This window comes from Zootoca vivipara, chromosome 4, assembly GCF_963506605.1.
Source record: "Zootoca vivipara chromosome 4, rZooViv1.1, whole genome shotgun sequence".
Taxonomy (NCBI): Eukaryota; Metazoa; Chordata; class Lepidosauria; order Squamata; family Lacertidae; genus Zootoca; species Zootoca vivipara.
Genome location: NC_083279.1, coordinates 84248035 through 84266756, shown reverse-complemented (window position 1 = coordinate 84266756; position 18722 = coordinate 84248035). Strand labels below are relative to the sequence as shown.

The 18722-nt window shown below is 44.3% G+C and overlaps 1 protein-coding gene and 1 non-coding gene across 2 annotated transcripts; one reads left to right on the top strand and one right to left on the bottom strand.

Moving 5' to 3' along the window:
• Window positions 1-2676: 2676 nt before the first annotated feature.
• LOC118085503 (matrix metalloproteinase-27) lies at window positions 2677-14488 on the bottom strand. The gene is made up of 10 exons (XM_035116229.2): window positions 14030-14488; window positions 11698-11936; window positions 9847-9995; window positions 9635-9763; window positions 8997-9158; window positions 7172-7292; window positions 6280-6410; window positions 4203-4362; window positions 3772-3875; window positions 2677-3108 (listed from the first exon to the last, which is right to left on the bottom strand). The coding sequence occupies exons 1-10, from the start codon at window positions 14228-14230 to the stop codon at window positions 3008-3010; spliced, it is 1497 nt and encodes a 498-aa protein (XP_034972120.2). The 5' UTR covers window positions 14231-14488; the 3' UTR covers window positions 2677-3007.
• Window positions 13387-13459, top strand: TRNAK-CUU (transfer RNA lysine (anticodon CUU)). Its single transcript has one exon. It is a non-coding gene; the product is annotated as a tRNA-Lys (tRNA).
• Window positions 14489-18722: the final 4234 nt, after the last annotated feature.

Here is an 18722-nt window from a genome sequence, read left to right as displayed (position 1 = left end):
ATACAGTTTTGATTCCCCTCTCTGATGCTGATTTCTCTTACGGCAGGTCTATTCCTCTTTGAAAGCCATCTAGGCTGGTGACCATCCCTGCCTCCTTGTGGAAGGCAGTTCCATAGCTGAACTGCATGCACTTGCAGTTTCGTTGGGCCCCAACAGATGGATCGGAGTTTGTCGTGCAAGTTCCTCATCCACTTGAGCGCAAAGTTTGCTTCAACATGCACATGAAGCACATATTTCCTAGCCCGGAGCAGTCAAAGCGATGACTGACTCCTGCATCTTGCTGGTTGCTTCACTCTTTTGACATCAACCTACATGAATAGGAGTGAGCCATGTGCAGAGTGAGAGGGTTGTTTAAAATAGCAATTGCTTACAATGCTATTTACTATTCCACTCCAAGTTGCTCCTAAACACATTTTTTCCCTTTAGAAAATAGCAACAGCAGTGACTCATAAAAAGCCATGACCATAGCTGCCAAGTTTTCCCCTTTCTCGTGAGGAAGCCTATTCAGCATAAGGGAAAATCCCTTAAAAAAAGGGATAACTTGGCAGCTATGGCCATGACTGAGCTGTAATTGTATAGGTAATTGTTCTTTTTTAGAGGATTCATCTGGCTAATCAAACACAAAGTTTCATCTGGGAGTGGGTAGAACTACACCTTAACTTTATGGAAGATTACAATGGTGGGGCATTCCTAGCAGGGGGTGTGGGAGGCTAACAACTGAAGAGGGCTAAAGATTAGCCCAGCTCTCTAAGCTCTGCCCTGCAGATGCTGTTAAGATAATTCAGTGAAGGTGACAAGAAACACAGCACCCTCCAGTATCATAGAATTGTAGACTTGGAAGGGATCTCAGGGGTCCTCTAGTCCAACCCCCTGCAATGCAGGAATCTCGGCTAAAGCACCCATGACGAATAGCCATCCAACCCTTGCTTAAAAACCTCCAAGGAAGGTGAGTCCACAACCTCCTGAGGGAGACCATTCCACCGTGGAGCAGCTCTTACCATCAGAAAGTTCTTCCTGAAGTTAAGTCAGAATCACCTTTCTTGTAACTTGAAGCCATCGGTTTGAGGTCTAACCTCTCTGAAGCAGAAGAAAGCAAGCTTGATCCATCTTCTATTGAGATATTTGAAGATGGCTATCGTATCTCCTCCCAGTCTCCTCTTTTCCAAGCTAATCCTACCCAGCTCCTCCAACCATTCCTCAAAATTGTAACTTCCGTATAACTACCAGTCCCAACCCAGCTACAATCGGTTACGACAAAGTGCCCTTGAAACTTATTTTATGATTTATTATTACTCAGCACATTTTCAGAAATACACAGGCATAAGGGCAGAGGTCCTTCCCTTGAGGAGCTTACAGACTCAAACAGACAATGATGAAAACAATAGATGGAGGAGTAGAGGGAGGAGGGTGGGTTTGATCCAGCTGCTCAGGCACATTCCCTTACCCCAGATGAATTATTACCTGCCAGCTGTCAGCAACAGAAGCTGCTTCCATCATGGGCTGAGCAGGATCCAGCTGCTTAGCCTTATTCCCTTGCCTCAGAGGACCCCAGAGGGATGTGTTGATTGGCAACCATCAATTGCCAGCAAGGCAGTTCCATCGCAGGCTGAGCAAGATCCAGCTGACTCTTTTGAGGCGCCTGAAGAATCCCAGTTCCATATGGACACCATGCAGTTTCTGCTCCTGTGCCGGATTTGAGTGCAGTTTTAGTCTGGGAGTCTTTTGTAAGCTGCTTTGAGAACCTCTCGGGGCCATTCCAACATAGGAATAATGCAGGAAAGCTAAGTTCTGTTCCATTGGTTCCAGGGGGAATAAGGCTCTAATCCCATACCCAACTGAACTCAATGGGGATTGGTTCTGGGCAGACATGGGCAGGACTGAGGAAGGGAAGGGCCATAGCTCAGTGGCAGAGTCCCTGTTTTGGATGCACGAGGTCCCAGGTTCAATCCCAGGCATCTCCAAGTAGACAGAGATAGATGGAGCAATGGTCTAACTAGGGATAAGGCAGCATTCCTATGTTCCTATGAGTTGTTGCAAGTTTAGCTGGATTGGGACCTTGTTCCAAACTGTTGCACAATACACAGCTGGATGTTTGGTTCACCTTGGGGATTAGGTAATTTTCACTATAGCAACCCATTTTCAGGTGATGAAAGTTTCCTAACGTATGCAAGCACCTCACTGCTTTGCAATATTTGCCACTTAGAATGGCTTTCGCTTGTGGCAGCCACTGATCCACAGTCAATAAGTGTGAATGGGTGCTTGCACCCTTGTTCATCTGATCCAGCCATAAGCCCCTGAAAATTGTCCCTTGAAGCATATGAAAGCGATTAGAGATCGTTCTACACCATGCACATTTCGGATACATACGCAGTGTTAGTTCTGAACTGTCTTTTCATCTTTCCCTTGTGTGTCTTCTCTGCTAAACTTTCCTAGTACAAACTGAATCGCTTATGACCGAAAGCTGCCCCAAGCTCTGATTTCCTATAACCTTTCCTTTCTTCCCTTTGAACCATTGCATTTCTCATTATGCAATGCAAGGATTCTGTGCTTTATCTGAAAAGTTGTGTAATATGTCAGAGCAGTTTCGTAAATTGCTATTCATTTTTTTAACAGCCCTCAGAATTTAGTACTTTAGATTTCCTCTTATTCAAAAAACATTAAACGTAGACTGGAACAGTGAACCGGTTTTATTGCAAACCCATTCAGAATGTAAACACATTAAAGTTGCAAGCCTAAACACACTGATCTTAAAGGAAGTCTCATTGAAATCAATGGGGTTTACTTCTGTGCAGATATGTAAAGGATTGCGCAGCACATCTCAGGAAGATACATTAGCACTGTTATAAAAAGGCAGTTAAAGTCTTGCCACTGTTTTATATGTATAGTGATTAAATACAGACTGTTGAAAAAGGCATTTTGTTTTGAAGCCAGACTTCGAGATTGCACAATTCTGGATGGCAGAAATGTTAATGTTTTCTTCCCTTATAGGAAATGGATTTTAAAAATGCTAACAGCTAAACCAGCTGTTGCTGTTCATGACACAAATCACTCTTTTCGCATTCAGATCGAACTGCCACTGCTTCAACCCACGGAACAAATAGAGGGATCCTAGAAGATAAAGGAGATTGTATTATTATAGCAGATTTATATTAAGGAGGGTTGGTGTCAAAAGAGCAGACACATGTTCCAAAACACTTTTGGGGGACCAAGACAGAAGAAAGGTAGGATTTCAAATGTAAGAAAACAGAATTTTGAACTCCTTGCAAATTGCTCCTGTGGCTGTAACTGTGGACTCAGCTACATTAGTAAAGAAAAAGCACTTTATACGCCTTATATCACTGGACACCAGATGGCGCTGTGGAGTCCCATCTTTTGCCAACGCGATTTCCCATAATAAAGTTTACAATGCATTTTCCTGAAACACTTTCTTGATGTGTCTAGATCCAGCCTTTGTTTGTCTTCAGAATTTCCCAGTACTGGAGAAGGTTGATGGATTTAGCAAATCAGGTTTCCTCTCCACTGTGTGGTGATGTTTGCGATGCAATTATCCCATGAAGGTATCTGAAAATGTTCAAGGCTGATGGGCTTTGATGCCACCGAATTGTCAGAATCAGCAAACCTGGCGTCATTAGCTTTTTACTGATGACGTGAATGTCACTACAGAGAAGCAGCCAGGCTCCTATGACGTCTCTCCCTCCCTATGAAATTATCAACCAGCTCCATGATTATATGCACGGACCTGTGTTAAGTTATGCAGAAAAGTCCCCTTACCATTGTGCTGAAAGGCAGCATCAACCTTCTGGCCAATTGCAGGAAAATCTTCTCTTATTTTTCTCGGGTAGCCCTTGTCCATGGATCGATTGTTTTCATCATATCTGAAGAAGACAATTTGATAAAATGAGTTCGTTCACATCAGGCAGGGAACCTGACTAAGGTGAGTTCAGCACACCACCCTAAAAAATTCGAACGAAAGGCATATAGTATGTAAAGATATAGCGTTTTTATCATTTCTGTTTTGGCCGCTATCCCCCCCCACTCCCCTTTCCTAAAATCCTTCTTAGCACAAGCACAGAAAACATGGTGAGATCACTGGTATATTCTGAACTATCCTCTATTAGGACTTCAGAGAACATTCCCCTTGATAGCCCAATGCAACATCTGTCCGTGCACTTTTGCAAAAATACATTCCCCAGAGATCTTACCTCCAGTACTTGCTCCCAACGAAGAAATAGGTTTTCCCTGTATTTTTATCCAAAGCAGCTGCATCAATTTTCTTAACGCGATGTGGGAAGCCCAAATGGTCAATGGTTTGGGGGTAGCCAGGCTGCATCTGTAATCCGCTAAAGACCCAGAAGTGATTATCTGTTCAAACAGGCGGAAAATGTCATGTGAAAGAGTTTCTGGTTTCATTTAACAAAGCTCACATAGATGTAGATGTCTCCATAGCAAAACAGTGTACAGTAAACCAGTTCCAGAAGGTTAACAGCTTCTAGAGATAGTTACAGGTAGGTAGCCGTGTTGGTCTGAGTTGAAGCAAAATTAAAAAAATTCCTTCAGTAGCACCTTAAGGACCAACTAAATTTTTATTTTGGTATGAGCTTTCGTGTGCATGCACACTTCGTCAGATACACTGAAACAGAATCCACCAGACCCTTACGTATATTCAGAGGGTTGGTGATGGGCTGATGGGAGTGATAAACTTGTTGATGGCTGTTAACGACTGCTGATGACTGCAATTGGTCCTGGGGGGGGGGAAGCAAGGGCTGAGGCGCTAAAGAAAGCTTGATCATGCATAATGAGATAAGAATCCAATGTCTTTATTCATCCCAGGTGGCTCCATGGTTTTAAGCTTGGTAATGAGTTCCAATTCAGCAACTTCTCTTTCCAGTCTGTTCCTGAATTTTTTCTGTAATAAAACAGCTGCTTTGAGATCTTGTATAGAATGTCCTGGGAGATTGAAGTGTTCTCCTACTGGTTTCTAGAGAAACCAGTAGGAGCTTCTAGAAGCTTCAAGCTTCTAGAGAGCAAGGCTTATTCTATCTCTTTTTCCTGGGGGTGTTCTCCACACCAGCTGGTCTGCTGAGGAAAAAGCAAAGTTCTCCTGAGCACGGCCTGGAGAACATTCATGGGAGCTGGGAAAGCCCATCTCAAAATGAAAATTGAGATTTACAAGGCCCAGAATTCTTCTCCAATTTGAATCAAAATCCAGCCTGTAGAGAGATTCCCAGCTTCTCCTTCCCAACTCGCCAGCTGGGTACTTCCTCTCCCAACCTCAGATGTTTTGTGCTGGGTCTGGGTCTTTATATATTGAGTGTTGGGCACACATTAGGGAGACCTCAGCCACTTGCCATCTCAATTTGCCAATGATGCTGTTATGTACTGAGCTGAATCATAGAACAATAGGATCCAGAATCAGCAGTCTGATTGGTCCGCAGGAGCCACCCAATCCAACTCCAGGTGGAAGTGAATCCGCAACCTGATTGGCCTGCAGGAGCAGCCAATCAGGCTGCTGGCAGAAGTCAATCCACAAACTGATTGGCCCACAGGTGTAGCCCTGAAGTAGCCCATTGTGTAAATAATGTATATAAGCAGATGGTTTGGGGGAAAGGGCATTCTTCTTCTCCTTGATGACTACGAGCTGAATAAAGAGCATGAAATTCACTCTCGACTCCGAGTATATTTCAGATGCATTAAAATGAGCATATGCAAAGCTCACAATCCTTTTTTTCACCTACCTAGCAAAGTTCCTGCCTGTCACCTCCAAAAATGAGCAGGAGACCTCAGGAGAACTCTCTCCCCCAGAGCGCCACCAATCACATTGTTAATAAGCTGGATGGAGGGGGCATAGGAGGAAAAAAACCTCCATCTCTCGCTTTCCTCCTTGATTTGCTGGTCCTGCTACTGTGATAATAAGAGGGACGGGCATAACTCTCTAGGTTTCAGGCAGAAAATCCTTTCCCAACTCAACCTGGAGATTGAACCTAGAATCTTCTGCATACAAAACAGAAGCTTTGCCGCTTAGCTACAGTCCCACCAGTGCTCCAGAGTAGAATAGTTCTCCCAAACAATGGCTATATACCACTCCCAAGTTCAGGGCATCACATGTCCAAATGGGCATCACAAGTAATGAACGGGCTATTGCCCACATGCCCTGTTGGCCATTGTGGGAAACAGTTGGCCATTGTGGGAAACAGTTACCAACACCATGGAGACTTCTGAATACCAGTTGCTGGAAATATTTTCAACAAGACAGATAAGGATAATTTGAGGGTGGCTTACCTTTAAAAAAGAGGAGCTGATCTTTCGTATTTTCATAAGCAGCTTGGATGTTAGAGGGTAAAGAAGGCCAAAAGGTAGAAATCGATTCAAAATCAACTTCTGAATGACTGGGATACACTCTCCAGAGGTGCCTGAAATGAATAGGATTATTTTGTGTTTGTCTTGTAAATAATAATAATAATAATAATAATAATAATAATAATTTTCTTAATGAGGAGGACAACTGGCTGGCTCCTAGATTGGCTTTTTGGCTTTTCAAGGATCCCTCTTAGCAACGGAGTGTCTCATCATTGCACCTTTTCCTGCAGTCCATTCTAGAATGTGTGCCAGCGCTTTGAATCTGGTCCTTTGAGGTTGGGTGGGGGGACATGGAATTATCAACTATTTCAGCAAGTCCAGCTACCACATGAAGCCTTTGAGACACCCAAAATGCATTCTTTGAATGCTAAGTAGCTGTCAAGATTAGCTGTCAAGTTCCTATCCCAAGTCCATGCTTTAGTGTGACCAAGACAGGATTGGGCTCATCAAGGGCAGGGAGGAGGTCTAGTCCGCACTCAGCTCTTATGAATGAATTGATACAATTTACTCCTAAAAGGAAAAGTAAAGTACTTGGGGACATAGTTGCAGTGAGACTACCAGCTCATCCCTCACTGACAAGGTTCCTGCAGGGTTGCATATTCTGGGGTGTATGTGTGTCATTTATAAGTGCTTTTTCTTCACACACACACACACACTCCACTTAACGTAATTACATGCATTTCTATAATGATGATTTTAATTAATTAGAAGAATCTCTACAGCTGTCCATCCATACCCTTGTCTGCATATTCAGGCTGCAGGGGAAAATGCAAACTTCAGTTTTTAAACAGATACTAAGGGTGCTTGCTCTTACCTGCCCCGTAGGAAAAGGATTTCTCTTCGCATCGTAGTGACGGCATCAAATGTCATTTTTGGATCACAGGCCTTAGGAATTGATGGCTTCACTGGCTTTTTGGGTGGATTTCGCAATGGCCCTAAAAAATAAGGAGGAGCATTTCAACCTCTTGCCGACAATGCTTACCCTTCCTCCCAAAAGGTGATAGATGTGGTCCTCCTTCATTTTATCTGCACAACAATCCTGCGAAGTAGGTTTATGCTGAGAGATTGTACCTGGCCCGAGGCTCTCCAGGGAGCTTCCTTGTAGGGATTTGAACTTGGGCTTATCCTATCACTTCTCAAGCAGGCAAATAGGTGCAGGGGGCTGGATAGTTGCAGCATTGTGACCAACAGAATTTGAGATTTTGCATAAGGTGTTTCTAGCTCACGTGCCAGACCAGCAGCAGCTCCTTCTTCCAGATAGATTATGGCTACACACACACTACAAAGCACATTTTCTAGCTCAAAGAATTCTGGGCGCTGTAGTTTATACCTTAGAGAGTTGTGATTCCCAGTAACCCTACCTGAAGGAGCATCTCCACCCCCATCGTTCTGCCCGGACACTGAGGTCCAGTGTTTAGGGCCTTCTGGCGGTTCCCTCGCTGTGAGAAGCCAAGTTACAGGGAACTAGGCAGAGGGCCTTTTCAGTAGTGGCACCCGCCCTGTGGAACACCCTACCACCAGATGTCAAAGAGAAAAACAACTACCAGACTTATAGAAGACAGCCCTGTTCAGGGAAGCTTTTAATGTTTAATAGATTGTTGTATTTTAATATTCTGTTGGAAGCCGTCTAGAGTGGCTGGGGAAACCCAGCCAGATGGGCAGGGTATAAATAATAAATTATTATTAGTATTATTAACAAACTGCCACACCCAGAATTCTCTGAGGGAAAGAATATGCTTCATAGAACCATAGAGATGGAAGGGACCCCAAGGGTCCTCTAGTCCAACCCCTTGCGATGCAGGAATCTCAGCTAAAACATCCATGACAGATGGCCATCCAACCTCTGCTTAAAAACCTCCATGAAAGGAGAGTCCACAACCTCCCGAGGGAGACTGTTCAAAGTGTGCTTTAAAGTAACAGTGTGCATGTGGCCAATGTGACTCAGCTTCACATTGCAAGTTGGCATTTCACCATTTGCAGGGGCAGATATAGGGCATTGCGGCCAGTTCTGCCACACTGGGCTCTGAGCCTAGGGGGCGCCACAGGACACCACAACCATGGCATAGTGAATTGAGAAGAATGGGAGAGAGACGGGGGCACCGAATTCTGGCCTCGCACAGGGTGTCACTAAAATTTGAAAGATCGGAGTCTCCCCCTGACCATTTGGCTCAAACAGGCTACTTGCTACTACAGCGCCTGCAGGAGCCATCCGCCTTAACCCACAAGTTTTCTTCCAATAGTGGAAGCAGGCTGTGCAGAGCTTATATGAGGCCCAGGGTGGGAGTCTTGTTCTTGACAGCGTAAATCTGGCAGGCCCCTGGGAGGGTGCCCCGGAGGGTTTAGCCCTCCAAGACCGGGGCAAGTGTTCCCATTTGCCCTCCCCTCTGCATGGGCCTGAGTGGAAGTGGTGTGTGTGTGTGTGTGTGTGTGTGTGTGTGTGTGTGTGTGTACACCAACACACAAGCACATACATACAAATACACACACACACACATACACAACTGTCCTTTTCAACTCACTGGAGAAAACACATTTGTACATACAACTGAGGATTCTAAGCATACATTATAACTTCAGAGATCTTGATTTTTTGCTCTTGGTTATTACCACGTGCTTTTGGACATCTTCTCTTGTCTTACCATAGATGGTCTGAATGCCATCAATATCATCTTGCGTGAGTGGGAAATCGATGGGCTCCATGAGTTTGTAATTGGGGAACATCAGTGCTCTTGGGTCACCAGAATGCGCAAGGCCGAGGGCATGGCCAATCTCATGAGCGGCAACAAGCATCAGGTTGAATTCTAAATGACGGAAGAAGTGTGCAAAGACAAGTTACATGTGCAGCCTGAGGTGTGTTCTGCCTTCCGCTGAATCCCATGGGTCTTACTCTCAAGTAAGTGTGTCTGTGATTGCTTGTATGAAGATGGAGAAAATAGCAAATATTTAAAATGTATTTATAATGCATACCATAACTTGTTATGGATTTGCATTCCAGTATAACCTTTAACCTGAACTAAGGAGGGCATGAAAGTTCTGGTTCCTATTTGAAGGGTGTGCTTGGGTGCCCAGCAAAATCTCCATTAGGATGGGACAGCAGGATCTTTCTCATTAAGTTTCACTTTATGTTTTCTCTCAAGGATTCAAGAAAGAGCCCTGTGGTACAGACAGAGAGGCATGGAAGGCTACACTGGGCCTCCAGACCTGAAGTTCCCCACCCCACCCCCCATCAACCCTACGTGGAGCCATCATTTCTGCAAGGGACACTTGTCCAACTTACGGACTAAGCTGGCAGTCCAATTTTCGTCGTCATCCAAGTGGACATTTCCACGGAAGGGGTGGCTGGGGGGGAACGCATGACCGAGGACTCCCAGAGGACCGTCAAAACGCCGAGGACAGTTGCCATGTGCTAATCAAAAGCATAGGGAGGAGTCATTATCATTCATGTACGGCTATAACACCGGAAAGAGTTCAGCGAATGTCATATACTACCTCTAGTTACAAACACAATATAGAAGTCTGCTGTCTCTTCGTAAACCCTGCTGAAAGTCAGAGGAGTCACTGCACTCCAAATTTCAAACGCCTTTTGGATGGATGTGTCCACATCAGCTCGTTTCATATCAGGGGTGTAATTCACGATCCTAAAGGAATAAAATGCAAGAAATGGTTTCACCCTCATCTTTATCGTTGCTGTCACAATCCACAGCGAGCTTTTAAGAACGGAAGATTTTATTTAAGTTCGGAGATGGGCTGGAGAAGTTGCCAAGCAGCTTTTGATTTCTGCCAGTTTTCACTTTTGATCAGTTCCAGAATATGGGCTCAATTCACATTGTTGTTGTTGTTGTTGTTGTTGTTGTTGTTGTTGTTGTTGTTGTTGTTGAATCAAATGTGATGAATTTAAGCTGAGCTCCACCCCACCCCACCCACTCCACCCCACCCCACCCCCATTTTGTTGCAATTAACTGGTTTTGTACATGTTCCAGCTTTCAGTTGACTACGTCCTGATGCAGCCAGCAGGATTAATCATCTGCTCCTATGCATGTTTAATCAGAAGTAAGTCCACATACACAAGTAAATGTGTTCAATTATTGCAGTCTTACTAATCAATCTTATGCATTTTTAGTATGATGTAAATCCAATTGAGTTAAATGGGGCTCACTCCCCAAGCAGTTGTGTGCTTAGGATTTTAGCTTTGTAACAGGGCTGGCCCACCAGGAGGCAAAGTCAGGCAACCACAGGAGCAGCAGATCTCAACATAGATCTTTATTGTATCCTTGTTGCCAACGTAGATCTCCACTCATCCCTTCTTCCCTGATGGGGAGGAAGCGAAGCCCTTTTGTAGTTTGCCTCAGATGCCAAAATGTCTTGGGCCAGCCCTGCTTCATAAACACACTTACTGGAGAGTAAAACTCATCGAATTCAGCAGAAGTTACTTCTAAGAGAACATGCATAGGAGCAGGTAGTTAATTAGTCTGTGTAGGTGTATTCACAAGACCAGGTTAGCATGTCAAAATCCACTGAAACTGAGCCCTTCTCCTGGGTTGATTCCACTATGGAAGCAATGATCATGGAAAGCAAGTCTAAGACTAAGGACAGGTTGCCTAAAAACCATTCCAAAGCAGTTTAATTAGGGCACTTAAGGGCATCTTAAATACACAGGCTGGGTAAGGGCTGTGGCTCAGTGGTAGAGCATCTGCCTTGCATACACAAGGTTGCAGGTTCAATCCCCAACATCTCCTTATAGGATTGGGAGACACCACGAAACTTGGGCAGGCTGCATTGATCTTTTAAACATTATTAGATATAATGTTCTATAACTTTTAATGCAGTTTCCCTTTGCTGGTGGCTCTGCAGCGCTCTCTGGTGTCACATTTTAACACCACATTTTTAACGTTATAATCCACAAGTGTAGATGCGCCCCGGGAAAGCAGGAAGGACACTGCAAGTCAATGTAGATGATCTTGACATAGATGATCTGATGGTCTGACTCAGTATAAGTCAACTCCCCATGTCCTGCACTGTGGAGTCCCGTCTTTTCCCAATGGGATTTCCCTGTATGAAGTTTACAACGTGTTTAACTGAATCACTTCTTTTTTATGCGTCTAGATCAGGCACCCCCCAAACTCGGCCCTCCAGATGTTTTGGGACTTAAATTGCCATCATCCCTGACCACTGGTCCTGTTAGCTAGGGATGATGGGAGTTGTACTCCCAAAACAGCTGGAGGGCCGAGTTTGGGGCTGGCTGATCTAGATCCACCCAAGTATGCATGTTACCAATCGGAATAAGGAATCTCCCACACCTCCCATGATTCATCCTAACTGTCACTCCAAATTGTTTGTTACCTGTACGTAAGCCTGGTTTTCTCCCACCCAGGAAGGGCCAGGACGTACTGTCCAATATCAGGTACACCACATCTGGGTTGCTCCATCACTTTCATGGTGTCAGTGTCTATCATTCCACTTACGTTCAGTCCAAAAAATTCTTGCATTTGTTGGATTTTCTCCACAAAGGAAGAATTATTGCTTTTCCAGCCTCGTTGTTGTGGTTCATTTTCCTGCTCATAAAACTGATTTAGATATTCCTGTTAAAAAGAGATAATAGTAAATTTGCTACAGGATTGGGAAGGGGCCTTCTAAAAACAACCACCACCACCACCTGTTTTGATTTCTGTGTTAGAATATGAAGAGTTTTGCATTTTCCAAGGAACAAATAACAATTTCTTCTGACCAAACTGCGGGAGGCAGTGCAAGGCAGGAGTGCTTGGCGTGCTCTGGTCCATGGGGCCATGAAGAGTCTAAACAACTAAACAACAACAACAAAGGAATATTAAATAAATAAAATCTGCTGATTTTACATCATCATCATCATCATCATCATCACCACTGGAAGGAACCATGAGTGTATATCATTTATTTAACTGGGGGGGGGGGATTTCTGTACCGCTAATGTTAAGAAAAAAATACAGCATAAAACCAACAATGACTGCATGGCTGTTTAGGATCCATTTATTATTTATAAACATATTTATATATTTTATTTCATTTATTTTTTAAAAAAATCAAAGTGGTTTACAGCAATGGTACATAAAACTACAATAAAAATCATTTTAAAAAGTTTGGTTTTTGGTCTATTATACCAGCCTTGCAAACGGGTACCAAAAAAGGTTATAGCCTAAACGAGTCTGGAAAGAGTCTGTCTTTCCATGATCACAGAGGTGGGCGACAGGAGCCACCAGCAAAGAGGTTAATGGCTTACACCAGTCATTTATTCAATCTCCTGCCTGGTCGCTAGAGGTGACTAAGAATTCTTTGCAGGTGAGTGAGCAAGGTTTCCAAAAAGGGGAAATTATTATACAGTAATTATTTCATTTTTAACCTTTCCTATCTCCAAGGTCTCAGGGTAGGCAATTATACCAGAAAGCACCCTGAGGCCAAGAATAATCCCCCCCCCCGGTTGCATTTTATTTAGGCATTCCTCCCCCCCTCTCCTCCTTCCCGCCAATCAGTTAATCTCGGTGCAACATTGAAAAAATCTGAAATACTGAGAACAAAAGTGAAGCACAGTAGTGATCAGGAAAGTGAGACTGATCTTTTAAATGGTGTTCAAAGAACTTCAGTGTGCACCAAAATAATAAGTCCAACCCACATCAACAGATACTTTGAGTTGAATCTAGCCCTCATCGTCCCCGAACAACAAGCACAAAGAAAAAGAAGGGAAATAATAATAATAATAATAATAATAATAATAATAATAATATATTATTATTATTATTATTATTATTATTATTTATACCCCGCCCATCTGGCTGGGTTTCCCCAGCCACTCTGGGCGGCTTCCAACCCAATATTAAAAAAAATACAGCATCAAACATTAAAAACTTCCCTTAACTTCAGTTGTCTTTTAAAAGTAAAATAGTTGCTTATTGCCTTGACAAGGCAAGAACGAGGAAAGGAGAGAAGGTGAAAATAATGGCTCTACTTAGAAGTATTCTAGTGCAAAAAAAGGAAGGAGATTACAGTAGACTGATCATTGGCTGGATAGCTCAGTTGGTAGAGCATGAGACTCTTAATCTCAGAGCTGTGGGTTCGAACCCCACGTTGGGCGAAAAATTCCTTCATTGCAGGAGGTTGGATTAGTTGACCCTCGTGGTCCCTTCCAACTCAATGATTCTATGATCTACCGAGATCGCAAGGCTCAAGTGACATTTGAACCAGCCCACCTTTCAACACTAAGGCGCAAGTAAAGAAAGTCCTTCAGTAATTTCTTCAAATCAGCCTTAACAACATCAACAGATTACAATGCTGAGCACTTTCAAGGACTCACTGTGCTTCCAGTACAATCTCTTACAACAACTCCGCAACAAATTAATCCAGTATAATTGTCGTATTGCAGGTGTAGGGAGTGAGATTGGGTGATAGTGGCTTGCTAGAGACCACCATCGTCACAAAGGTGAGGTTTGAACCAGGGACCTCCTGATTCACAGCTCCGTTTCTTAGATACAGCACTACCTCAAAAGAACTGCCATTCCTGATCAGCCACACAAGTCTTAGCCCCTGCCCCAAAAGAGCTGCCAGAAATATCCTTAGGCTCAAGCCTTGCCTCTGGAATTAGAATCGGAAAGGCATGCACTAGCAATGACCTCAAAGTTTCTCAGGGGCCGGTCACGTTTGTTACCTGTGCAAGCTGTCTTTTTTGTTCTTCACTTTGTTTCCCTGAAAAAATGGGCAATCCGTACGAAAATGTGACCGACAGTAGGACAAGCAGGAGACTCGTCATCTTAAAGCTGGGTGGTCTTGCTTTGTGAGAAGGGTCGATGGCATATTCTGCTCTTGCAGTAATTCTGACTTTCAGGCTCCTTTCTGCTTTAGGTTTCATAAAGCCAGCTGTGGACTGACTCACAGTTTATCATGCTCTGATTAGCAACAGAAAACATAAGGCTCACTAGAGGGTGTCACAATGCAAGTAAACTCAAAAAGCCTGATTTTGTAACCCTTCGTTGCAGCTAATAAATGATGTCCTCCAACCCACCCACCCCCCATAAAAAACCCTCAACACACACACACACACACAAAACAACCCACTTGCTGACCAGCTTCTTTAGCAGCCTGACACCATATTGGCAAGCATATTTGCAATGAAAGAACTGCGTCCAGCTTTTGTGACACTTGCTAAGAAGAAGGTATGCTTGGGATGAAGATGTAAAAGAGGAAACATTTTTGCAACACTTGAGTGGCTGTTTTAACCCATAAGCATTCTAAGCACACTTTCTCCTCCTGTTCCTACATCATCATCGTGAAATGGCCTCCCAAAATGTCACAAGTAAAACAAGTACAATTTAAGTAAAAATCATAAAATAAAACCACAAAACGACCAAGGAAGCAAGCCTCTTTGTCCTGAAGCTGAGACTAGATGTTGCCATAAATGCAAATGTTTTCCCCCCACTTGAAGATCTACTTTGAGTACAGATCTCATGATTGCTACAAAGGTCAGACAATCAGCATTGCATACAGACTTGCTGTGAGAATGTTAAGTGGTTTCACGATTGACAGATTGGCCGGTGATCAGCGCTCTGCACATCTGTCTTCTGAACTAAACCAGGAAAAAAACAGGTTTCTGGGGAAAAGATAGTACAGTACGTATGTGTGTCTAAAATAAGGTGAATTTTTGTTGCAGACTCACTACTGAAACACACACGAAAACCTGCACCTTGTATTCAAGGCCAGCCAACGGAAGGGCATACAAAATAGCATAGCACCCAAGAATGAGTCTTTATCCCAGCTTTTCCTCACCCATTGCTTGTTCCTGCACCCTACCATGTATCGTGTTCACCAGAGGTGGTCAACCTGGGGCCCAATTCAGCTTAATTTCCTATAGGTGGCAAGGAAAGGGAAAACAGTGGGAAGGGGGCTGGTAGGGGAGAGAGAGAGAGAGAGAGAGAGAGATGGTGTGCACCATACCCACTGTTAGCACATGTCCTTTAAAGGATTATCCCCTGAAAATGTGCCTGTGCACCATAAGAAAAAGGTCCCCGGCTGCTGTTCCACACCCAGGCTTTCTGTGAATGGCTGGCTGGGGCTGATGGGGGTTGAAGTCCAATGGCACTGGAGGGCCATAGGTTCCCTGTATCTGCTGTATCTCCCCATGCAATGTGTTGTATAGTGACACCTGCTCCCGAGTAACTGTATATAGGACTGCACCTTTCATATCTTGGGGGAGAGAGAGGAATGGAACCAAAAGTCTATTGCACATAGACTTGCCTGTGAAGTTGATTTGATTGATGGGCGCAACAGGCAGGGCCTTTTCTGTGGTGGCCTTCATTTTGCACTTTAAAAAAACCCCATGTTTATTTTGGACTGCTTTTTCTTAATGCATTCATAGTTTGTGCTTCTGGAATCCAGATTGCTGGTTGTTTTTTTGTTTTACATTAGTTCTAACTGGAATACGTTGCAAATAACTTTGTCCATTTGTCAATTCAGTTGCCTAGTTTGGTTTTAAAATTGCAGCGTGTTTTTACTATGTGTAAGTTGCCTTGTGTGAGCTATCCCACAAATGGTAGCCTATGAATACGTATATAAATAATTTCTTCAAAAACGATTACTCGAAATCTTCTCCAGAAGGCAAAAGAATTCTTAACCCGGGACACATCAGAAATTAATGATGGAAGGTTGAGCCAACAGGGTCACCAGGTGTATATGGAACAGTTTCTCTGGATTTGGATTTGCTATTCTTTTTTTAAAAAAATACTTTTTATTCAATTTTTCAAAAAATATACACAATAACAAAATACAACCAAAATGCATACAACAAAAACACAATAAAAACAAACAAACAAGCAATACAATACAATCAAAACACATATAAACAAACAAATAAAAACAAAAATGACACAAAATTCTTTATCCCTAACTTATCTTTGCTTTTACATCATGAGAGGACTTTCCTTGGTCCCACCTTCTGAGCTTCCTTTTCTTTCACCTCTTTAGTAGGTTCAACTTAAAAATACTTATCTCTATCCTACTTTTAAATTTACTTTCTATCTTGAATTTTCTTGCAGAGGCTCCTCAAACATTTGTCTGCTTGGCCTTGCGTGCTGCCTGTATGTGGTCTGAGACCAAAAGAGGGAGGGAAGGAATATCACAAAGGTAGCTAATTTTACATAAGAAGAGAAATGTTGGATTAGACCAGAAGTCCATCTAATCCCACAGAAGCTAACTAGGTGTCCCCAGTGTGCCCCTTGGAGGAGAAGCCATTTGTCCGGCTCACTTCCCACTCCAGGAGTTGGTACTAATCTTCTGGAAATCCTCCATCAACCACAAATTGCTGACATTTCCTCTGTTGAGTAAGTTTGCAAAACATGTTTCAAAAATCATATATTCCATAACAAGTTGTTGTCAGCACAAGGATGTCTGTTCCTATACAGCAGGGATGGGGAACCTGAGGCCCTCCAAATGATCATAGAATCTTAGAGTTGGAAGGGACCCCAGGGGTCATCTAATCCAACCCCCTGCAATGCAGCACTCTCAACTCAAGAATCCACGACAGATGGCCATCCAACCTCTTCTTAAAAACCTCCAAGGAAGGAGTGTCCACCACCTCTAATGGGTGTTGGTTCCACTGCTGAACAGCTCTTATTGTCAGAAAGTTTTTCGGCATTTTTAGTTGGAATTCTTGCAACTTGAAGCCATTGGTTCGAAAATTTGAATTAATTTAAAGTAGCTAGGTGTTCCCTTACTACCTCTTTTCCTATCTTGGGCTGCAGCTCCCTCCTTACATCATTTATTCTGTTACTAGTGTCATTCAGCCCGTTCAGTAAACGGGCGCTAGCCGGGTGGGAACGGAGGGGAAGCCCTGGGACCGCGCAGGCGTCGCCTCCGTCGAGTGCCTGAGGCCCACCGGCCCCTCCTCCGCCTCCTCCCGCTGTCCCGAGTGGCGACGGCCTCCTCCACCTCCCTTCTCCTCCTCACTTGAGGAGAAGGAAGAGGCCTCTGCCGCCGCCTCCCGCAGCTCGCCTCAGGTAAGCACGCCGCCCCTCGCTCTCCCACCTCGCCGGCCCCGCGTCACTCCACCGCAGCTCCCGCGCCAGCGAGCGCCTGACGACCACCGGCCCCTCCTCCGCCTCCTCCCGCTGTCCCGAGTGGCGACGGCCTTCTCCACCTCCCTGCTGCGGCGGAGTGATGCGGGGCAGCGAGGCGGGAGAGCGAGGGGTGGCGCACTTACCTGAGGTGGCGGCAGAGGCCTCTTCCTTCTCCTCAGGAAAAGGGAGGTGGAGGAGGCCATCGCCACTCGGGACAGCTGTGCTCCAAGTCTCTGCGTCCAATCCCTGTGTCTGTGGGGCACATGCGCAGTAGCGCAAACCCAGGGACACAGGGAATCTGGACGCAGAGACACTTGCACTTTATTATATAGGATCACCAGGTTGGGCATCACTTTTCTTTTGGGTGAATACAGAGGCAAAGTAGCTGTTGAGTAGTCCTGCCTTTTCTCTGCCACAATAGCATCTTCTCCATCTTTCTCCATCTTCCCCACGCAGAGGACCTGCCACTTGATGTTAGACTACAACTCCCATCAGACCAGGCCATTGGCAATGCTGACTGGGGCTGGTTGGAGGTGTAATCCAACAACTTCTAGTGGGCCATACGTTCCCCATCCATGCCTCCTCTCAAGGTCCTATAGGTACTAGGAGGAGATGAAGTTCTCAGAACCTCAAAAGGACGAGGAGGTTCACCATCGTCTGCAAAATTGCCTGTTGCTAAATTTCCTTGCTGCAACTTTCATCACCATGAGGCAACGTCTGTGCTCTGTTTTAAGCTTCTTGCTTCACCACCATCCTGTTCCCGTGGAGTAGAACACAAATTTAGCAGCAGAATGTGACTTGTTGTTTATATGCAGTGACATATTTTGGGAACTGGTTTCTCCATTTGTTCTCCATAGCTTTGGACATCTCTTGAGATATCATTGCCAAACTCAGCACAAGGGGTCCTGAGGTTGGGGTGGCAGATTTCCTCACCCTTCGGAATCCCAGCGCCATTCTGAACCAAGATGGTGCAATGAAAAAGTGACTTTGGTGTGACTTTTGTTTTGTTTTATTTATTAAATTTGTATACCGCCGGCCTTTGTCTAAAGACCACAGGGCTGCTCACAACATAAAAATGCAAAATGAAAACACAAAGTACGTAATAAAACAAAAACAAAACAAAATAAAACAACTCCCCTCCCAGAGTCACATTTAAAATGCCATAGAATGTTAATCAGCCCAACGCCTGGCTGAAGAGACACATTTTTGCCTGGTGCCTAAAGATAGGGAATGAAGGCACCAGGCGAGCTTCCTCAGGGAGAGCATTCCACAAATGGGGAGCCACCACTTAAA